The sequence below is a fragment of the Schistocerca serialis genome, chromosome 1 (assembly GCF_023864345.2).
Source record: "Schistocerca serialis cubense isolate TAMUIC-IGC-003099 chromosome 1, iqSchSeri2.2, whole genome shotgun sequence".
Taxonomy (NCBI): domain Eukaryota; kingdom Metazoa; phylum Arthropoda; class Insecta; order Orthoptera; family Acrididae; genus Schistocerca; species Schistocerca serialis.
Genome location: NC_064638.1, coordinates 535,271,448 through 535,296,196, shown reverse-complemented (window position 1 = coordinate 535,296,196; position 24,749 = coordinate 535,271,448). Strand labels below are relative to the sequence as shown.

General features: G+C 41.8%; 1 protein-coding gene across 1 annotated transcript in view; it reads left to right on the top strand.

The window, feature by feature from the left end:
- The window catches only part of LOC126411812 (acid sphingomyelinase-like phosphodiesterase 3a), a 1,193,501-nt gene that overhangs the window by 1,051,017 nt on the left and 117,735 nt on the right, over positions 1-24,749 (top strand). Inside the window, exon 4 of the mRNA XM_050081397.1 lies at positions 11,688-11,756. Coding sequence (XP_049937354.1) covers positions 11,688-11,756 — 69 coding nt within the window. The remainder of the gene's footprint in view (positions 1-11,687; positions 11,757-24,749) is intronic.

Sequence of the window (24,749 nt, the reverse complement as noted above, 5' to 3'; positions counted from 1 at the left end):
TCAGAGCCATCTGAATTTGAGGAAATATTTATTAAGGTTTTAAAACTGTCGGAAAATATTCGTAGGAGACAGGGAAAGATGTAAGGCAACATGCAGCCAGTTGTAAGGCTAAAAGGTCAAAAATAAATAATGCTGCACAGGATTGTGAATGCTGTCTGAGATGTGTTAATCTGTTGGGGAACGATAGTGGCCCGCATCTCGTGGTCGTGCGGTTGCGTTCTCGCTTCCCACGCCCGGGTTCCCGGGTTCGATTCCCTGCGGGGTCAGGGATTTTCTCTGCCTCGTGATGGCTGGGTGTTGTGTGCTGTCCTTCGGTTAGTTAGGTTTAAGTAGTTCTAAGTTCTAGGGGACTGATGACCATAGATGTTAAGTCCCATAGTGCTCAGAGCCATTTGAACCATTTGAACGATAGTGTTCCTGTCACTTACACCGTATAAAACATTTGCTTGGTCAAAATAAATAATGCTGCTCGAGACTATGACTGCTGTACTGAAGTGGGTAAGGATGTCGTCAGACAGTGTTATTCCTTTCTCTTACACGATTTGACACATCTACCTGTTGATAGGAATAACTGTGTATTTCCTTTCATATATGCGTTTTATTAATGATAATGGTTAATACTTCAGTATTCCCAGAAAGTCGCTGTGCACTGGATTAAGGACTACGTGTATACATTACGCAGGTGATTCGAAGCAAAGCTGGCAAAAAAGAACTTGACGGTACTGATTTTTCTTAGTTATGCGATTGTTTTCTCATCATCTACTGTTGCGAGACATTTAACTGTTTGTTTCAGTTGATGAAAGCCATTGAATATGATTTGTGATGTTTAGATGTTCCATTTGTTTCTAACTTATGCCGATTTCAACTAAGGAACATATTTCTCTTGTTGCACCTGTGTTTCGACAGGGCGATAAAGGTGCAGATTTAGTGCAGGAGGAATTTGTTGAAAAATTACTACTGTTAACTGTACCTCATCACAGTGCGTTTGGGTCAACTTATTGAGGAATTTCGAGAGACAGACTCAGTGGTAGTTACCCAACGAACTGGAAGACCACCTAAACTAAAGGAAAATAAATTGGTGTATATTTCTGACTCTTCAGCAGAGCCCGGCTAAATCACTGAGGAAGCTGGCACAAGAAAAGGAACCCGCACGTATGGGAGTTAGACATTTAAACGGTTCCCGTATAAAGTGGCAGCAGTGAAGGAATTCAAAGATGTGAATTGTGAAAAGCCAATCCATCACTGCAAATGGTTTACATCTATTATTGTGGTCGACGGAGAATCCTCATGCTATGCTTGAAACGCTATGGCATGATCAGAAAATGGGGATGTGTGTAGCAATATCGAGACGGCTGATTACTGGACCTTCATCTTTTGAAGAAACCGTGCTCAGTGAACATTTTTGTTGAATGATCAACGATTTCATTGGCAGGAAGACAGGAACAACTACTCATGGTGTCTACAAGCTGCGCACACAGCTAACAAGACTAGACATCTTCTGGAAGAGCTTTTCGGGAAATGTGTTACCTCACCTGTGGGCCTCTCGTCCGCCGAATTCTTCGGGAAGCAGCAAAGTTGTAGTGTTTCGCAATCTCCCAGACACGCTTTGAACTTAAAAACTAAAATAATTGTACGTGAGAATGTAAAAATCAAATTCTCAGAGTTTTCCAATAAATTTAAGCGGTTTCACCAGGCCACGAAAATTATTTTCAAGATATATTTTCCTGGCACAGAAATTTTCCGAAGACCATCAATAAAACTCACATATTAAATCGACTGTTTCTAGCGTCAGCATAAGTTATTGTATTGCTGTTGAAGTCTACTTTTAATGTGTCACACAATTAGTCCGATTCGTCTCTTAAATTCTGTCACAAGGACCGCTTTTTTGGAAAGTGGGTAAATTTTCTGTGTCTTTCAGAAGGCGTAGATGCATAGGTGAGGAATATTAGGGATAGCTATCTGTAAGACATTTCGTTTTCAGGACGACTGATGACCTCGGAGGTTAAGTCGCATAGTGCTCAGAGCCATTCGTTTTCAGGAGTCTTACAGCACAGCACTTCGGATAAACCTCCCTTTTTAGAAAAGGAATATTATAATCACAACTCAAGACACACTGCATGTCAACCATCACTCACAGTATACGGGGACTGTATTCACAGTTGCAGATACAGGCAACCATCTACTGTACAGTGGAATGAAGAAACTGAAAATTTGTACTGGACCGGGAGACGAACGCGGATTTTCCAGCTATCGCGAGCGGTCGCCACACTTATATATGTCGTCAAACACGTGCTCACAACCTGCACTCGTGCGTTCATTGTGTACATTCCCGCACAGGGAGACATTATAATTGGAAGTCACCTGCCCGTTGTTGGCGGATAAATACGATATTGCTGCACCTGTGTTAATCAAAAGTACGATGCAATGTTCCATTGAACATGTATGGATGTCCGTAGGAACATTACATCGCACTATTGAACAACACAGGCGGAGCAATATCGTATCGTGTCATATGGTATCGTATTGTTCACGGTTGTCGCACACAATTTAGCTCTGGAGGCAGCATTTCACGAATGGAGATAGTCTTATAAAAATTACGGCAGTATTCACCGTTGGGCCGAATGTGTAATTTATGTACCATTAAAATTTAGGTAAGTTTGTAACCCTTGAGAAAATGATGTGGTACAAGGGATCGTGTTAATTTTCGTGTTCTCGGAAGTTGTAAAGGATTACTGTTCGTATCTCCAGTTTTCCGTAAGAAAATATAACAATATCTGTATTGAAAGCACGGGAGAAATGAGTGCTGGGCAGTATGGGTGAACGCCGAATGTAAGTCCTGGAGACAGCGAGTGATGATTTTACCGATTTTCAGGAAGAGATCAAAAGAATGACGAATGACCATCCACGTGCCGATTCAGTTACAACAAGAATTTTATTGTAATAAGTTCATTTCGCATGAGACGTATCAGAATCGTAGAAGGATGGCAGGAGAACATTCATAACTGAAGTTTATGTTTATGTTTGGAAACAGAAAACTTGGATGATGGTGGTGGTAACGAGAATTGATGAACGATGAAAAATATAAGTAGGTGAATTTTTCTCATTCAAAACATTTGCCACTGGCACCACAGAAACAAAACACAGTCAGCAGCTAGTCACATTGCCTATAAAACGAAAGACATTGGCAGAGCACTAGTGTTTTTATGTGCTACATGGAGCGGTAAACCTTTTATTGAACAAAATTTTAAAAAAATTATGAATGTAATCCGCAAGCAGATTAGCAAAACGTCCTCCACTTTCTCAGACACATCCAAATGTCGCTATTAGCGAAGTGGAATTACGTCATTCATTATTATGAAGTTCACTTCATTTGAGAATTTATTATAAGAAATTCTTAAACCTCTCAAATTTTTTATACATTTGTTTACGAAGAACATGTTGAAGGCTTTCAGCTACCTTCAGTTGACGTAATACGTACTTACAAGGGAAACTCCCTATCGCACCCCCCTCAGATTTAGTTATAAGTTGGCACAGTGGATAGGCCTTGAAAAACTGAACACAGATCAATCGAGAAAACAGGAAGAAGTTGTGTGGAACTATGAAAAAATAAGCAAAATATACAAACTGAGTAGTCCATGGGAAACATAGGTAACATCAAGGACGATCTCAGCACAGGAGCGCCGTGGTCCCGTGGTTAGCGTGAGCAGCTGCGGAACGAGAGGTCCTTGGTTTAAGTCTTCCCTCGAGTGAAATGTTTAATTTTTTATTTTCAGACAATTAACAGAGTTCAGGCACTCACACATAATCAACTTCGCTCTCCAAAATTCCAAGACATGTTCAGATTTGCTTCGACATATGCAGGAATGACGGTCTACACATGGAAAAATTTGAAATCGTTAAAAACATATGTTTTGACAGAGCACAGAGAAAACTGTGCGACTGTGAAACTGTTGCATTCATTTGTTGCAGTTTATGTGACACACTCTTATGTTTTCATCACTTTTTTGGAAGGGATTGTCACATCAACAAGAGAACCTAAATCGGGCAAGGTAGAAGAATCTTTTTACCCATTCGCCAAGTGTGCAAGTTAGGTGGGTCGACAACATATTCCTGTCATGTGACGCACATGCCGTCACCAGTGTCGTATAGAATATATTAGACGTGTTTTCCTGTGGAGGAATCGGTTGACCTATGACCTTGCGATCAAATGTTTTCAGATCCCATTGGAGAGGCACGTCCGTTCGTCTACTAATCGCACGGTTTTGCGGTGCGGTCGCAACACACAGACACTAAACTTATTACAGTGAACAGAGACGTCAATGAACTAACGGACAGATCATAATTTTGCAAAAACAAAGTAATTAAACTTTTCGCTCGAGGGAAGGCTTGAACCAAGGACCTCTCGCTTCGCAGCTGCTCATGCTAACCACGGGACCACGGCGCTCCTGAGCTCACATCATCCTTTATGTTACTTATGTTGCCCATGGACTACTCAGTTTGTATTTTTGCTTATTTTTTCATAGTTCCACACAACTTCTTCCTGTTTTCTCGATTGATCTGTGTTCAGTTTTTCAAGGTCTAGCCACTGTGCCAACTTATAACTAAATCTGAGTGGGGTGAGATGGGGAGGTTCCCTTGTTAGTCTCCAATAAGTACATCGTTAAACAATCGACTCAAATTTGGATGTTGCAGATGCTCTGTGCAAATTAACAATTTAGCTATCACACCTCTTGAGTTGTACGTTTACGACATATTACTTGCTACATGTGCATTTTTAGTCACGCCACAAATACTTTTTCTTTGCATATTGCACCAAAACAGCCCAGTATCCATCATGTTCCCGACTAACATGTTTCTTTACATCGGAAATTTGTCTCAATGATCAGAGTTACATTTTGTTTGTAGGTTGAGAAACTACAGTTGAAGTTAGTTCAGGGTATACATTTAAAAATTTATCTAAATTGCCTTATAATTTTTTTGTGGGGGGAGGGGGGTCATCAGTCTTCTGACTGGTTTGAAGAGGCCCTCCACGAATTCCGCTCCAGTGCCGACCTCTTCAACTCAGAGTAACACTTGCAAACCTGCGTCCTCACTTATTTGCTGGATGTATTCCAATCTCCTACTTCCTCTACAGATTTTGCCCTCTACAGCTCCCTCTAGTACCATGGAGGTCATACCATGATGTCTTAACAGATGTGCTATCATCCTGTCCCTTCTCCTTGTCCATGTTTTCCACATATTCCTTTCCTCTACCGATTCAGCACAGAACGTCCTCATTCCTTACTTATCAGTCAACCTAATTTTTAACATTCGTCAGTATCACCACATCTAAAATGCTTCGATTCTCCTCTGTTCAGGTTTTCCCACAGTCCATATTTCACTACCATGCAATGCTGTACTCCAGACGTACATTATCAGAAATTTTTCTCATCAAATTAAGGCTGATATTTGATAATGTAGACTTCTCTTGGCCAGGAATGCCCTTTTTGCCATTGCTAGTCTGACTTTGATGTCCTCCTTGATCACCGCCTAGGTAGCAGAATTCCCTAACTTCATCTACTTCGTGACCATCAATCATGATTTTAAATTTCTCGCTGTTCTCATATCTGCTACTTGTCATTACTTTCGTCTCTCTTCGATTTACTCTGAGTTCATATTCTGTACTCATTAGACTCTTCATTCCATTCAGCAGATCATGTAATTCTTCTTCGCTTTCACTCAGGTTATCAAAGTCATCAGCAAGTCGCATCATTGACAACATTTCAATTTGAAATTTAAATACACTCGAGGCGTGGCGCCTTGTATCGGTTCTGTCTATAGGCTGTGTTTCGGGAAAGTGACTCATTGGTGCACAGCGGGTTCAGTCGAGTACGTAGTTCTAATTTTCACCAACTAGAATACAGTAGCGCACAGAGACATTCAAGAAACAGATCAAGAGAATATTTTTGTGAATTGTTCAGTTTATTTCTTGAAGACTTTTTTGTTTATTTATGTTTTTACAGTCTTATATCATTTTATAACTGTGAATGATGGGTGAATGTCGTCCAAAGTAAATTTGTAGAACATTGATCTACTGATAAAACACTGTACGAATTAGCGTGAGAAAATTTTAAAACAGTGTGAATGAAGACGACGGGGAATTTTGTATCATAATGAGCTCCATAAATTTATGGCAAAAGGAAATCTAATTAGAGTGCAAATGAAAACAGTTGATAACGTAAAGTATAAACAAAATATCAGAATGTTAAATATTTATTTCGGAAAAGAACAGTTCTAAAGTGTGTTGTTTGTTAATTGGTTACTCATAAAAATCTCGGACTAACGCGGCAGAATAATTTTTTTCTATTGGTCTTAAAGAAAACTGACCAATCAGAACAGATATGCTTCGCGAGTCTTTTCTCTTGGAGGTAGCAAATGCTTACAGCAGTGTAAGCAGTCGGGGCCCAGCCTTTCAATGGCCGTTTCTTATGTGGTACGAGCTCCGAAGGAAGCTATAGTTCGCCGGTTTTAGTTGTGCTACATGTCTCAAAAGCGCTGTGAAGTTTTTTTTTTAAGTACGGTTTCTTAAGTAATTTTGTGTATGAGAAAACAGTAATTCCGCGTGGCATATAGAGCTGATCGGTGACTAAAAACTTGAATGCATTAGACACAGATAAAAATGAATAGCGTGGCGAGAATTTTCATTTAAGAATAATCCGTGCTTAGTAGTTGTTCAGATTTCTGGAAATACGTTACCATATACTTGCTAACGTGAATGAAAGGGTTTGTGCATGACTACGTTAAGATTAGCACGGGCTCGGCAGTGAACGTGTACATTATCAAGGTTCATAATTTACCGAAGTATTCCAGTGTTTCCATCTTTTTCCGATTCTTGAAATAGTGCGAGTTGCAGTTGACAGTTGCAGCACGGGAGGTTTCTATTCGGTTTTCGTATCGGTGCTCTGCTGCAACGAGTCACAGGTTGGTGCAGGACAAAAGAAACCTTGCTACCGCACACTCCTGAACATTTCTTTTATTTCCCTCATTGCTTCTTCGATGTGCAGGTTGAAGAGTAGGCGCGAAAGACTAAATCCCTGTCTTTCACCCTTTTTAATACGAGCACTTTCTTCTTGGCCGTCCACTCTTATTATTCACTCTTGGCTCTTGTACATAATGTGTATTACCCACCTCTCTATAGAGCTTACCCGTATTTGTCTCAGACTTTGGTACATCGTACACCATTTTCCACTGTCGAACGCTTTATCCTGATCGACAAACCCTAGGAGAGTGTCTTGGTTTTTCTTTAGTTTTGCTTCCATTACAACCGAAACGTAAGAATTGTCTCTCTGCTGCCTTTAACTTACCTAAAGCCAAACTGATCGTCATCTAATACATCCTAGTTCTCTTTTCCATTCTTCTGTGACTCGTTCTTGTCAGCAACTTGAGTGCATAAGCTGTTAAGCTTATTGTGTCATAATTCTCGCGCTTATCATCTCTCACAGCCTTCGGAATTATGCGGATGATATTTTTCCGAAAGTCAAATGGCATGTCGCCAAACTCATATGTTCCTCACACCCACCTCAATAGTGGTTTTGATGCCATTTCCCACGGTGATTTTTAGAAATTCTGACAATTTAACACATCTCTTCTGCCTTCTTTGGTCTTAAGTCATCCAAAGGTCTCTCATATTCTAACATTGGGTCTCCTGTGTCTTTTAAATCGACTCCTGGTTCTTCTTCTATCACATCAGACATGTGTTCTCCTCATAGAGCACTTCATTGTAATCATTCCGCTTATCCACTCTCTCCACAGCATTTAGCGGTGGAATTCTCGTTGCGCTCCAGATGTCACCATCTTTGCTTTTAATTTCACCGAAAGCTGTTTTGACTTTCCTATACGTGGATTCAGTCCTTCCGACAATCATTTCCTTTCCGATCTCTCCACATTTATCATGCAGACATTTCCGCACATCCTAATTATTTCATTCCTCAGCAACTTGTATTTGTGTATTCCTGAGTTTCCGTGAACATTCTTGTACTTTCCTCTTTCATCGATCAGTTGAAGTATTCCTTCTATTACCCATGGTTTCTTCGCAGTTACCCTCTTTGTACCTATGTTTTCCTTTCCAACTTTTGTGACTTCCTACTGAGCTATTACTTGTTGATGTACCTATAGCGTTAGAGAATTCATTCTTGGCGTATTGATTATTCGTGACTAATCGCTTAAACTCCAACCTACTCTTCATCACTGCTACACTGTGATACGTGTCAATCTACTTCTGGATACGCCTTACAATTACGTATCTGATTTCGAAAACCATGTCTGACCATGATGTAATTCAACTGATATCTTCCCGTAGCATCCGGCCTTTTCCATGCGTACCTCCTCATTTTGTGATTCTTGAACAGAGTATTCGCTATTACTACCTGAAATTTATTACAGAATTCATTTAGTCTCTCTCTCCTCTCCCATCCCCGGACCCACACACATATTCTCCTGTAAGCTTTTCTTCTTCCTCTAAAACTGCCTTCCATTCCCAAATGACTTAGATTCTCATCTCCCTTTACGGACTGTATTACCCTTTCAATATCGTTATATTCTTTCTCTGTCTCTTCATCTTCAGCTTGCGACGTTAGCATGTATGAACTATCATTGGCGATGTTGGTTTGCTGTCGATTCTCATAAGAACAACCCTGTCACTAAACTGTTCACAGGAAAACACTCTATGCCTTACCTTCCTATTCATAACGAATCCCACTCCTGTTATACCATTTTCTGCTGCTAGTGATATTACCCTATACCCATCTGACTAGAAATCCTTGTCTTCTGTTCATTTCACTTCACTGCCACGTATTATATCTGGATTGAGCCTTTCCATTTCCCTTTTAATACGCTACCACGATCAAGCTTCTGACATTAAACGCCACGACTCGTAGAACTGTATTCTGTCGTTGGCCATTCAATCATTTTCTCATGGTCACCTCCTCCCCCCCCCCCCCCCCCCCTAGGCAGTCGCCTCTCGGAGATCGGAATGGAGCCTATTTCGGAATCTCTTGCCAATGGAGAGATCATCATCACACTTTTACAGTTCAGGTCACATGTCCTATGGATACACGTTACGTGTTGTAATGCAGTGGTTTCCATTGCCGTCTGTGTCCTCTTGCCATTGATCATTGCTGTTCTTACGCCTTTATGGGCTGTTTCCCACCCCTACGACAAGAGTGCCCTGAACCTTTGTCCGCTCCTCCGCCTTCGGCCGCCAATGCTGATTATTAACCAAACTTTAAACGGTGGCCGGTTTCGAACCCGAGACAGAGGAAGTTTTGATTACCAATCAAAGACGCTACCCCTAGACCACAGGTGATAAAAAAATTAAAATATCATAGTACGGGTATACTGGGCACTAGGCACTACGTGTAGTACTTAGTGCAGTTTTACAATAATAGCACATTTTATACAAAAGATTTAACATTAGACACCTTACTTACATGGTTAATAGATTTCACATATTGGAATGACATTTATTACGACAGTATTAATTTAGCTTAGTTCTCATTGCTTTGCGGGGGTAGACCGTGTGGCGTGCACAGGCTTTTTTTTGTATTCCTTTGATCGAATTTTTATGTTATTCACAAATTGCAACATCGTGTAAACTCATTTAAAGTAAGCACCGCCATTAGACTGTTGTTTATTTACAGTGTTCCATTTACACTTACACAATCATGATTTCGGTTTCAAAGTGCCATTATCAAGTGTTTAAAATGTATTTTAATACTACAGTGTGCTATCTAAGGCAATTTATAACATTTAAAACACTTGATAATGGCACTTTCAAACCGAAGTCATGATTGTGTGAGTGTAACTGTAACACTGTAAATAAACAACAGTGTAATGGTGGTACTGACTTTAAAGAAATATATTATGACTGTGGTCCCGCATTATGAAAAAAATTCTCTTGTAAACATTCCACACTAATTAGGGCTATAGAAGCATGGGATTTTACATACATACTTCTGACCAAAAGGCGATTCTGGTGGCTATAATCGGAGGTCTTTGATAATTCGGCCTTTTGATTTCTTGTGGTGATATTTGCTGAGAAACTTTCATCCGCTAACACGTATATCTTTTGAACTCAACACCAATTCTCATAGTTTCTCCATTTTTGCGTCATCAGTCATCTGACTGGTTTAATGGGGCCCGTCACAAATTCTTCTCTTGTTTCAGCCTTTTCATCTCAGATTACCACTGGCAACCAACTTCCTCAAATATTTGCTTCGTTTATTCCAATGTCCGTCTTCCTCTGTAGCTTTTACCCACTATACCTCACTGTTCGTCTATAGTTTTTACACTCTACCGCTCACTCAAGAACCATGTAAGTTACTCTCTGATGTCCTAACAGATGTCCTATCATCCTGCACCCTCTTCTTGTCAGTTTTTGCATATATTCCTTTCCTCGCCGATTCTGCGGCGACCTTCCTCATTTCTTACCATATAAGAGGACCTAATTCTCAACAATCTTCTGCCACACGACATCTCAAATGCTTCTATTGTCTTCTGTTGCGTTTCTCCCGCAGTCAGTGTTTCACAACCATACAATGCTGCGCTCCAAACGTTCTCAGAAACTTCTGCCTCAAATTAAGGCCTGTGTTTCGAACTAGTAGATTTCTCTTGGACGGGAATGTCCGTTTTGACAGTGCCGGTTTGCTTTTCATGCCCTCCTTGCTCCTTCTGTCATGGGTTATTTCGATGCCTAGGTACCAGAATTCTTTAAGTTGTGCTACTTCGTGATCACTAGTTCCGATTTTTAAGTTTCTCGCTGTTCACATTACTGATACCTCTCATCTTCTATCGATTTACTCTCAAACCATATTCTGCGCTAATTAGACCGTTCATTTCATTCAACATGTTCTTCACTTCCACTAAGTATAGCAATGTCATTAGCGAATCTTCTCATCGATATCCGTTCACCTTTTTTAATCCTATTGTTGAACCTTTCCTTTATTTCCGTCATTGGATCCTCGATGTACAGATTAAACTGTAGTTGCAAAAGATTACATGCATGTATTACACACCTTTCAATCGGAGCACCTATGAATTTAGAAATGTTTTAATATAACTAAAGTATATTTTATTTCTCCTTCTCAGAGGTTGAATTACGGGAAAAATTGGAACACGTATTTTCTTATTTCCAACCGAAAAGCTAAATACAAATTTTCAGAGACTCAACGTCCAAAATGCTTTCGCAATTAAATATTTTTAAAATAATATAAATAAATTTAATAAATGAAGTAATATTGGCAGTTATGTCAGGTATAATCTGTGATTGGTGTATCAATAACTGAACTAAACTGGTCTGCGGACACCACATTATTCACATTCATGTGTATTTAAAAATGTATATCACCTGACACTGCGTTTGCACCTGGTAACACTTTTCCTCCGTCTGACTTGCTAGCTCTTTCTGCTTTATGAGAAAATCAACCACGAATCATCAGACCATAAAAACAGTTAAATGGTAGTTTTGCTGTTTCGGGAACGTTACGCCACATGTATACCTTGTGGTAATAGTCAGAAAATATGGCACATGAAGTTCATTGTAAACCAAGCAATGTTTAATGTACGCCAAAGGAATATGATTCCTGTAAGTAAATTAAACTTACACATGCTTCGTATGCACACTGCTTTAGTTCACGAATTTTTTGTTGCAGGTTACTTCTGGCAGATCACGGACATCCATTACAATCCTCGTTATTCAACTAATGGTGACTCCCGTAGAAGTAAGTAGCATTGATCAAATTACTATTCAGATATAACAACTTCCGTAGCCGAAATTCCATTGAGCATTTTAGTTTAATATTTTATTAATTATTTAACCATTGAGAAATCCACAAATGAATGAAACCTTGTTCGCATGAGACGTATGGTGGTACAAAAATGTGATTCAGTGCACAAAACAGCAGAATTAATCACGTAATAATCATACTATCAGAAAAGCTAACAGCCATGGCGTCTTTAAATAAATCTCACACTGTTTAGTGCCACTGTTATTAGTCACAATCTCAACTCAACGAAAGTCTTTTTCCGGATCGTCAAAAGTATGGTACCTACTAGACTGGGTCGGAATTTTCAACACCAAGCACAAGAAAAACTTCAGAGAAAATAGTGACACCAGCCCGTGTATTACAAAAATGGAAAGAGTTATGCTTCACGGTTATCGTAGTACTTCAATGAAATTTCAAAATACAGTTTCACAAAGGGCGACAGCGCTTCTGAAGAATCCTTTGGGAAGGCCATTGTAAATAAGGCTTTATGATTTATGGAAACGGCGAAAGAAAGAAGCTTTCTGTACGAGTTCTAGATGCCTGAGAAGTTTCTGAATTATGAGTACTAATGAGTTCTGTCATTTGGAGCAAGGATGGATACTACTCAATAACAAATTCTACCATCAACATCAATAAACAAATGATCTTCCCCATCACGTCACGCAGTCTGTTTGTAATATGAGAGTGGCGGACCAGTACAGCACGTGGTTCAGCAGTGGCAGCCCTGCTCTTATTCGTATGCTAAACCCTCTCCCCCGCCCCCGTAGCCCCATTGTGGAGTCCAATATACGCAAATCGCGGGGACCCGGTATCGGATTTCGTTATGCACAGCAATTTCTGCGCTGCAGCGCATACCCTCCGGAATAGATAAGTAGCATTTCACCCATCCTACCAGAAGTCGTTACGTAATATACATTATTGATCTGTTCTACCAAGTATGCGAAAGAGCTGCTGCCATATTATCATACGTGAGCGCAAGGATACTTGTAGTTTGGAACATCGTTTATATTAGCGTAGAAGATATCATTCACTGTAGGTTGTCTGGTTCGAATTCTGATGATGACAGAAATTGTCGTCACCAGTACCTGGGTGGCAAATGGAGGAGAAGTGGCCTGTAGTTGATAATCAAGAGACTTTGTGCCTGGGCCCCGGGTTAAACCTTCGCATCGTTACCCTGGAGCTGTGTGTATTTATGGGAGTGTGCGTACAGAGTTACAGGGGGTGGATAAAAATGTGGAAACAACAAATTACGTTATCTACGAAACCCGTTGGAATTTAAGACAACTTCCACTCGTTCCGGGTTGTATATGGTTTTGAAGAAAATCTTGTACTATCCGTTCTGGAAAATACATCTACTCCTACATATACAGCCATACTCCGCAAGCCATCTGACGGTGTGTGGAGGAGGGTACTTTGAGTACCTCTATCGGTTTTCCCCTCTATTCCAATCTCGTATTGTTCGTGGAAAGAAAGATTGTCGGTACGCCTCTGTGTGGGCTCTAATCTCTCTGATTTTATCCTCACGGTCTCTTCGCGAGATAAACGTAGGAGGGAGCGATATACTGCTTGACTCCTCGGTGGAGGTATGTTCTCGAAACTTCAACAAAAGCCCTTACAGAGCTACTGAGCGTCTCCCTTGCAGAGTCTTCCACTGAATTTCATCTATCATCTTCGTAACACTTTCGCGACTACTAAATGATCCTGTAACGAAGCGCGCTGCTCTCCGTTGGATCTTCTCGATCTCTTCAATCAACCCTAACTGGTACGGATCGCGAACAGTATTCAAGCAGTGGGCGAACAAGTGTAGTGCAACGTACTTCCTTTGTTTTTGCATTGCATTTCCTTAGGATTCTTCCAATGAATCTCAGTCTGGCATATGCTTTACCGACGACTATTTTTATATGGTCATTCCATTTGAAATCACGCCTAATGCCTACTCCCAGATAATTTATGGAATAACTGCTTCCAGTTTCTGACATGCTATACTATTGTAGCTATATGATAAAGGAGCTGTCTTTCTATGTATTGGCTGCAAATAGTGGCAAGTTAAGGTAAGGATGATGGATGTGATTATGGATCATGCACCCTTCTCTCCAAAGGAGGTCACGAATGTTGCACATTATTGGTGACCAGCAAAAGTGCGACGCCTCATCCACACTTTCACTAACCATCCTGGACGATGCGAGCTGTGTGAAAATGGCCCTGTCGTCTTGTAAAACAATATGAACATTGCAGCGCAAACACTATACTGTGGAATGGACCTTATCGGCCAAAATGACGACAAAATCCTCGGAAGCAATGCGGCCATGCTGAGGAGCCTTGGTTCCCATGGATTACCACGACATGGCTTCCCAAATCATCGCCTAATCCCTGCCATTTCACTCCTGCGACGTAAAGTATACCAAAAGCTTGGAACAAATGACGGTGTTTCATTGCTGCATCATCCACGTTTTCTGCCTTCGGCACCACGTCTGCTTCCTAAGTGACGTGCGTGGTTATGAAATTCCAGCCCGCTGTGTAATTCGCTGCTTATGGATTACCCTTCGTACTGTTTCGGTGCTGACAGAGCTCGCAAGTTCTGGAGTGTCTGTGACACCGTCCGTCCACTTATAAGTCGTCACAACCCTCTTCAAACAATCTTGCGTCACTATCAGTCAACGCAGACTCTCTTCCGCGTTGAGATTTACCGGATGATGTTTTCCCGCCTTCCTTGTATGTGGTACAGATCTTCGATACAGTGCCTCTTGAAACTGCAAACGCTTCAGCTGCCTTGGTTACGGAAGCACCCAACATGCGAACAGCCACAGTTCGTCACGTACGAACGCACTCACGTCTACACAGGACACTGTTCTGACCACGACGGATACTTGAATCGTACTGAGGACGTCGCACAGGTGACTCTCCTCATCAAATACAGCAGTGCAACCTGCAGGCTTGGCCAGTATCTGCATTTATGTTCAGGCGGGCACTTCTCGCCGTGTTTCCGTGTTTTTGCTCAACTCCTTTATGTAGAATGACCTCACAAAACGAGGTGTAGCTAAAGTCCCTTGGAGCTTTATGAGAAAAGTAGGTAATGTCCCGGTGTTGGGTTTCACACTTTCCCTTTTCGCCATCGTGCGCACATACACCCATTACAATCGTCTGTACTCGCCAGATTGACTCCAGACACAATTCTCGTAAGCCCTGAGAAAAGAAACACCCAGATCTTTGCCGCCAACAACGCCAAAACTCACTTCCGGCAATGTTATTCTTATGGAGATTACGGCGCTGATAACCATTGCGTTACTGTAGGTTACTGCCGCACTTGCTTATGTGGCAGGCACGAGCGCCCCCGTGAAACCCTCGTAACGTCGCATACGGATTCCACAGCGTCCTCCCCTCTTCGGTGCATCTGGTTCTTTCTCGAAGGTACATGTATGCCGATTTAATGTAATTGGAAGCTCGTATCTGTCTAGAATGTTATCGTAACAAAGTGTTTTCGTATTTGCGATCCGAATCAAACTTGGAGGAAGTGGTACACATCCTTAACAATGTTCAGTGGTCATAAAGACGTCACGTAAACATTTCTTCACTGCCAGTAGACAGCGGTGTCTTACGAAACTCTCGTTCTATTGATTTTCGAGGTTTTTTCGTCAATCTGGGACTCGTGATACGTAGGATTAATAGAGGAGGTAGAGAATATGGTTGTAAGTACAACACTCAGAAAGGAACTGACACAAGAGAGGAATCCATGACAAGGTTACGTGAAACGCGTCTTACGATCTATTCTGCACCAATCCCGACCCTAAAAGTAAGGAATATCCAAGGAAAATGTACATGTTAACTTCCAAAATGAGATTTTCACTCTGCAGCGGAGTGTCGGGACCTTTGCCTTTGGCTTTTGTTCGTTGCATCTGCTCGGGCGGACGTCGTAAGACATCCGTTTAGCCTGCCAGTGTGGCCTAGCGGTTCTAGGCGCTACAGTCTGGAACCGCGCGACCGCTTCGGTCGCAGGTTCGAATCCTGCCTCGGGCATGGAGGTGTGTGATGTCTTTAGGTTAGTTAGGTTTAAGTAGTTTTAAGTTCTAGGGGACTGATGACCTATAGTGCTCAAAGCCATTTTTGAACATCCGTTTAAGTTCGTTGTTGATCGATTAACTCAGTTTTTTTATTACAGAGGGCAGCTAACACTCTGACCGAACACGCTGAGCTACCATGCCGGCGCCATGTCTCCCCAGTATCCTTTCAAAAAAAATGGTTAAAATGGCTCTGAGCACTATGGGACTTAACATCTGAAGTCATCAGTCCCCTATAACTTAGAAGTACTTAAACCTAACTAACCTAAGGACACCACACACATCCATGCCCGAGGCAGGATTCGAACCTGCGACCGTAGCAGCAGCGCGGTTCCGGACTGAAGCGCGTAGAACCGCGCAGTATCCTTTCCTTCAGGAGTTCTAGTTCTGCAACGTTCGAAGGAGAGCTTCTGTAAAGTTTGGAAAGTAGGAGACGAGGTACTGGCAAAAGTAAAGCTAAGAGGACGGGGCGTGAGTCGTGCTTTGGTAGCTCAGATGATAGAGCACTTGCACGCGAAAGGCAAAGGTCCTGAGTTCGAGTCTCGGTCTGGCACACAGTTTTAATGCGCCAGGAAGTTTCAACACGTTTACTTACGAGATCGCTTAGTAAGCATGAAAGCGTGAAGGCGGAGATTCACATTCAACTACATCGACGGACGCTAAAGAGAAATTTATATCACGGAGAAGTTTAGTGTCGAAATGTCTGAGAAATTACGATAAAAGAGGTATAGTCTATAGCTAAAAATAGTCCAATCACGATTTGGATTACTAAAAACAATCGTAGCAGAAACCCAAAATTTCATCAAAATTAAATATTTGTTGGTGCAAAGAGAACACTGTGAGATTACTTCCTCTCATAAACAGTTTCCCAAGCGTTTGTGACAGATCACCAGAGGAATTCGTGCTAAAACTTATCATCGGTCGCTCTTCCCACGGATGATTCAGGACTGGTGAAATAAAGAGGGAGACCGCAATGATACACGAAGTACTCCCCCCACACACCGTAAGGTTCTCTGTGGAACATAGAAGTGAATGTACAATAATTAACCAGTCCGTAAAACCTTCACTCACTCCTTCGCAGACCTAAAACCGAAGTCGTTTGCCAATTGACGCGGCCTCTGAGCAGCAACAGGACCATTCAAGTGAAATGCTCTGTTTTTATAAATTTGCAGGCTATTTTGACCAATATTAGCGAAAGAAAAATCTTGTAGTTTGGTAGGTCGGGTCACAGTCCTCTTCATTTACACAATCTACGCTTCGATCCTTCTGCTGGTATCTTCTTGGGGATGTTCTGTTTCCCCGGTTCAGCTAACCAGAGTCTATGACACGATCTCAGAATATGGAAGATTTTAACTTCAAAATGGACGAAGTCAATTGTTCTGTGACAAACCAGCATTCTGAATTACAAATAAAATCCTCTCTGTCTTAGATGATATGTATGTCTTAAGATTATTACGTACAGTACACAGTTGTTTCTGTGGTTGCTACCAGGTAATTTGTTAGGTCTAACTGGTCAGCGATGAGGTTTCTACATCCTGGTTCTCCATAAATTCTGTGAACAATCTCTGATAAAATGTCGAACCCCTAAAACGTCACGTTGGAGCACAATTATTTTTCCTCACACCAACGGCATTTACAATATTGATACATTGTAAAAGATGAAGTTCCCCATTATGGCGCTAGAGAAGCCCCTCAGGTTCGACCGACCGTCGTTTCATCCTCGGCCAGTGGCGCCATCGAACGTGGTTTGCCGGGCATGCAGTCGGTACACCACTCTCCCGCCGTTGCCGGGTATCTGCACCTTCTAAATGCTACTATTCGGTTGAGTAGCCCCTTAGTTGTCATCACACTGCTGAGTGCACCCTGTAGCAGCCCTCCAACAGAGGAAAAAGTCCCTGACAGTACCGGCAAGCGAATTCTGGGTCCCTCGTGTGGCACTGTAGCCCGCTGACCACAAAACAACGCAGGTGGCCATTGATACATTACGCCACAGCTAGATAGTGCATTTTCCTTAGGATCATGCAGCCATTTTAATATTCGATTCTTCGTCTCAAATACACTTACCTCCACAATTTTGTTTTTTAATGTGTCTTAAATACATGATGTCAATTTGAGCATGTTTCAGTCCCATTTTCAGGCAAGTTCTGCAGGTCACCAACAACACTGAACAACAATATTTGCCATTTTTCATGTTCCAGAAATGTAAATTGAATTTTATTATAAAATCGATGATGCTAAATACGAAAAAGACAAGAAAATGGTACGAGTTTAAGGAGATAAAGGGTTAGTGCTATCTAGTCTTAATGAGAAATAAACAGGAGTGCACACAGTCGAAGTGATAAGAACATAACTTACTTGGATGTTAAAAACGGCTCCTTTTTACCTTTCCCTTGTATTGTGGATTTGGAACATCTCCAGAGATCGTCGAGCAATAATGAGCCAGTTTAGACTTGCTCCAACGCCCTGATATCGTTTTCTCTTTGTCGGTATGAATTGGTGAAAATGCTCCGCTTGTTCATCGCTGACGGCTCATCAATTTTCTGGGAAGAAGTCTAAGTGGGGTGTAATATAAGTATTTTCAGAGACATATGGCTGCCCACTGCTTTTTACGATGATATAAGGTGCTTCACTACGTCCTTATATTCTGTGCCAGGAAGTTTCCCAAGAATTTTGTGACGAAGTCTGGGAAAGAATTCCATGCTGTCTTCTCTTTATCTTGTAACAGTGCATCAGATTCAGGATCATGGGAGTTTGGGTTCGAACAAATATTCCCTTCCTGATTTTACTTCCAGTAATTCGTGTAAATTTACTCTGATTTAAGTTGCGTCTTTGTCTTGGTTCACACTCTTAATAAAGTTCTCGATAAACCTATTTGCACAGAAAACAGCAAAATTTTTTGTGGCCGAGCTACAGGCCAAGAAGTACTGCCAGAGCTTTGAAGTCACCACAGATATTCCAGTTGTATTCACTAAAATAGATACACCTTGAACGACTGGAGGCAAGACATTCATATTCACATGACATGTACGTTAGTATGTTCTGCAGAAATTATTAACATTTGAACCATGTCGGCCCACGCGTTCAAAGTCAAAATCGATATGTCGGTGCAACACTACCTAAATGTGCCTGCGGCTCTCGTTGTCGCTATAAACCGAAGGAAATGGATAAGTGAGACTTGAGCAGACGTGCAGGATTACTCGCAGACGCATGCGCGAACGTACCGTCAAATCAGTGAGCTTGATAGAGGGTGCATTATTGGTACGAAACAATGTGCGATGCATCCATCCGGCAAACTGCTGATCGCGTACGACCAAATACTTAAGCAGTGCAACGAGTGTGTGCAGAATGGTTCACGGAAAGCCTAGCACATGACGAGATGAGTCAGGTCGCAGCACCCAGACCAGCCCCTGAGAAGATCGACACATCATCCGAATAGCCTTGCTGGGCGGATCTGCATACTCCTCGGCTCTGATGGAAGAGTGGAACATATCGTACACTATCAGGGGTGACAGTTTACTACGGCATGTGCTACCTTAGGCGAATGTGCAGAAACCTGCTAGACGGCCGTGGCATATAGAACGAGGTCACTGGGTATAGGAAAGGCGCCAGATAGTGGTTTTGGACGAATCCAGGTTCTGTTTCTTTGAAATAGATGGCCACATTTTGGTTCGCCTTAGATAGAGGGACTGGCAACACAGTGACTGCATTCGCACAAGACACACAGCGCCAACTCAAGACCTTATGGTGTTGGGTGATTTTGGGCACAACAACAAATCACAGATGGTGCGTGTCCAGGGCACTGACACCATTGTCAGCTCTGTGAAAGGCATCCTGCGAACCGTTGCCATATTCATTCTACATAACACTCAAGATATTTTTCAGCAAGACAATGCATGACCACGAACGCGTCCTTCTGGTGTCGCAGGATGTCCTGGCCCGCTACGTCACCTCACCTGTCACCAGTCGCAAATGTGGGGGTTATGGTGGGAAGCCGGGTGCAGTGTTGTGACCCAATGCTAAGCACCACTGATGAAACCAGGTGAATTCAGCATAGATGGCTACACCACAGGGCGTCATTCACGCCTTATACGCCTCGATAGGCGGAACCTGTGCCTACTAGGCAACAGGACACATACTGAACCGAGGAAACTGAAATGTTAATCATTTCCGCAGAACATACTGATGTACGTGTCCTGTGAATATGATGGTCCCACTCTAGTCATTCAAGGTGTTATGTATTTTTTGCACATGAGTGTACTATCAACGGTTTTTCCATGTTGGCATATGCCTCCTTCCCGTGTACTGCACAACCGATTGAAATTGATGGCAACGCATTTCCACTGTTCACTAATACTGATTTCAGACTTAGTTTTGATGCTTCTATGAACAGTCACCAGCCATTGGGGCTATGTTCTATGTCAAGTTTAATCATAAGACCAGTTACGTTTTTACAGAACACTAGATCACTCCCACTGAAAAAGAATCTTCCAGAGTATTTTGAAGTGTCTGTAGAACATATACCTTTACATTCTTAACAAGAACTCTCTATTGCTAGAGTCTAGATGCCAGCAACACTGCGCCACTTTTTGACAGACGCAGGTCTCTCATAAGATTTTTTAATTCATGTTGAGTGATTTCATGGCGAGTAGATGACGAGATGTTCGCCTTGAACCTAGGATCAGTGGAAGACGACGAATCTACAACAGCATCTGTCACACCCGCGCCGCATTTGGTTGGTTCTTGCTCTTCCTCGCATGAACTACTGAAATAAGATGTGGGAGGTTTCGGAACAGATTGTTCTGCACAATGATGCAGAGGATCAGTAGCTGAAGGGAAATTGGGTGCTCTTCATTGGAGAATCATGCAAAAACAGCAGTTTGTCGACTGATCGGTCGGCTCTCCTCATACCCTGGAGCAACAAACAGCATGCTTGGTCTTTTTCCATGTAGCCAGTTTGTGGGACACCTATTTCAACAAACGTGTGACGCCCACTTATTGTCCATATCACCCACTTTACAACCAAAATCAGCCGCGCTGTCTAATTCACCTTGCACGGTTCGCGCGGCTTCCCCCATCGGATGTTCGAGTCCTCCCCCGGCATGGGTGTGTGTGTTGTCATTTGCGTAAGCTAGTTTAAGTTAGATTAAGTAGTGTTTAAGTCTAGGGACCGATGACCTCAGAGTTTGGTCTCATAGGAACTTACCACAAATTTCCAATTACAACCAAATCAAGCATCACGTGATATATATTTTTTTTCATTCACAAATATTACCTCACCGTAAACATAACAAAATTTGAAACTTCCTGGCAGATTAAAACTGTGTGCCCGACCGAGACTCGAACTCGGGACCTTTGCCTTTCGCGGGCTCTACCAGAGCACTTGCCCGCGAAAGGCAAAGGTCCCGAGTTGGAGTCTCGGTCGGGCACACAGTTTTAATCTGCCAGGAAGTTTCATATCAGCGCACACTCCGCTGCAGAGTGAAAATCTCATTCTGGATAACAAAATTTGTCCGTACTGTTCACAGACTTAGGCGACACGTTTCTGGTCAGTATGGATAAAGAAACACCACACACTCACCCAGTATGTCACCATGATCACAATGGCGAGTGCAAATTCTGATAACGATCACTGCAGACTTCGAAGTTTTGGAAAGCCTTCTTTTGATAAGCAAAATTTTACTTGTTTGATAGTCAAGCGTCACGTGATCGCAGTCATTATTTTCTGTTCACTGTTAACACATTTCGGCGATATATTTCCAACGATATATTTCAAATTAGTCACTTCAGCTAACGATAAGCATATAGCACTACACAGTCGCCCAATACCTCACTATGACCAAATGCAAATTGTAACTAAGCAAAAATTTAACACCACACATTTTCCCTGGAAAAATTTTTGATACAAACTAAAGCATGATATTCAGTGTTGGTAGTTAATTTCAAACAAACTACCAAACGCTGGCCAAAATATGCGCTAGCTTTTGTGTTCTCAATGTAACTAGCAGTAGCTTGCAAACCACCTAAATAACCATATGAGGAATGTAAAATTAGGAAACTTTTTCTCGCTGAAGAATACCAAAAATCCACCAGATTTAGTGACAAAACTACTAATTTGCAGACTGATGAGGTTGTTGATGTTTCTTATACGGCCAGCGATAAGCATAGTGATGTAGCTGACCTCCTAACTATGGATAATTACTAAGTAAGCAGACAACTGCAGTTGTCATGAATCCTTATTTTCGGCACTTGGGAATATTCGGTGATAACATATTTCTTAAAAACCCGAAGCAGTCTTAAAAAACTAATGCCATATTCGTTATCAGCTCCCTCAAATTAGTACAAAATGGGTAGTTTTATGTGAGGAGGATTTTCACTGTTGACCAGTGTTATCGAACTCGGAATCTAAGTTCCAATGAAGATGTCAAGCAGCCAACATCACATAAGCTCATCAGACGAATATTGGTGACGAACAAATTTTCAAGAAATAAGCTTCTTTCCTTCCATTTTACCTGAAGCATACGTACACCACCATTGCAGAAGCTGATTTGGGGTAAATGAATAAGGGTTTGTGATGATGTGAGGCTTTACAGCTGTGAAATAATTGTGAAACTTCACTGTAGATTACTTTTAGATGGTTTTTTATGCTGAGTGCTACCGGTTTAGGTCATTGCAACAATGTTAAGCCAAAGCAGAGCGTAACCAGCTTCTTCCTACACCATTTGAAGTGAACAAGTTTGATGTATACAAGAAAACGTAGCTACTATTGCAGTAAATAATCTCCTACATATTTATGTTGGTTGGTTGGTTGGTTGTTTTGGGGAAGGAGACCAGACATCGAGGTCATCGGTCTCATCAGATGAGGGAAGGACGGGGAAGGAAGGCGGCCGTGCCCTTTGAAAGGAACCATCCCGGCATTTGCCTGGAGCGATTTAGGGAAATCACGGAAAACCTAAATCAGGATGGCCGGACGCGGGATTGAACCGTCGTCCTTCCGAATGCGAGTCCAGTGTCTAACCACTGCGCCACCTCGCTCGGTCATATATTTATGTCTTCTGGAAACTATTTATTATAACAGAAGCTTTGTTTTTGTTCCTACGTCGAAGTTGTTCACTTCAAATTTTGTAGAGACAAGCTGTTACATTTTGATTCGGTTAGACAACGGTTTTCTGACCTAAACCGGCAGCACTGAGCATAGAAATGAGCAGCTGACGGTCTTCTACAGTGAAGTTTCGCAAATAAATGAATAAGGTTCAACAACAGCAACGGGTTGGAGCAGGGGAAATGGAAGTGGAGCGTCACAATATGCAATTGCCCTCCACATCTTAGTTTTCAGAGATAGAACATCTAGCTCAGTCGTATAACAATGGCGGAAGACGTCGCCGGAATTCATCCTGATGCTCGCTAGATTTATGTAAACAAAGAATAACTTAAGTGTTGCCGGAATTCATCCTGCTGCTCGCTAGATTTATTAAATAAAGAATAACTTAAATATTGATATTCCGACATGGATTTGAAACCCGATCATTATGAATACGTGTTCAGTGTAATAGACACCGCTACACCACTGGGTAAAATAAATGGAATGGAAGGAAGAATGGGAGAATACCGTAAAAAGAAAGTATTTACCTGGAAACCCTTATACAGGGTTATATCATGAGGAATGGTAAAGGTATCAGAAGGTAGTAATTCTACATTCATACTCCGTAAGCTGCCTATATCGCATGGTGGAGGATACTTTTACTACAATCAGTAATTCCCTCTCCTGTTCCACTCACAAACAGAGCGAGGGAAATGCGACTGAAAATGTGCCTCCGTACAGGCTGTAATTTCTCTTATCTTCGTGTGCGTTAATCGAAATATACCCTTGTCAGCAGTAGGATCGTTCAGCAGCCAACTTCAAATGCCAGTTCTCTAAATTTTCTTGATAAGGTTTCCCGGAAGAACATTGTGTTGCCTCCAGGGATTACCATTATACTTCATGAAGCAAGTCCGTATCACCTGCGTGTTGATCGCAGCTGTCAGTAACAAATGTAGCACCACGTCTCTGAATTGTTTCCATGCCTTCGTTTCATCCAAAGTAATTGGGATCGCAGACACTCGATCTGTACCCAAGACATGGTCACACTAGTGTTGTATAATAAGCGGTCTTCTTTACAGATGAACCACACTTTCCTAAAATTCTACCAATAAACGAGTGTCGACCATTTGCCTTCGCTACTACAATCCCTACATGGTAGTGCCATTTCATACCGCTTTGAAACTTTGCGCCCAGGTATGTAACCGTCGTGTCTGTGTCAAGCAGGAAACTTCTAATTATGTATTCGAATTTCTTTTTACTCATCTCCATTAACTTAAGGTTCTCTACATTTCGAGATTCCTGCAGTTCATCACGTCAACTAGAAATTTTCTGTAAGTCATCTCGTGTGCTACTAAAATCAATTAATGATGGCACCTTCCCGTACAAAACATCGTCATCAGACATGTGTGAAATAAGTTTGCACTTCGAGCATTAGTACTGTAGTTGCTGTGGGTTTATGTATCAATTGTCATTTTTGATCTGAAGTTTAAGTGGTAAAGTTGTACTTCACTTTACATGGCTGCGTTGTTTTAACTGTGATTGTGAACATGGGCAGTTGACCAGTTACACTGCACCGCTTAAGAGTGTCGTACATGTCTGCAACTAATGAGTATGCCGATATGGTACTGGTGAACAGGTTGTGTAAAGGAAACGCTGCTGCTGCTTGTAGGAAATGCAGCAGACGATTTGCTAACAGCAGATTCGGGTGATTGCACCAAACTGCTCGAGACTAGTGAAGTGCTCAGCAGTCATATGTCATCTGATTTAGCAAATTAACAGAGTGTGTATGACGTAGAATATGTTACTCACTTGGTA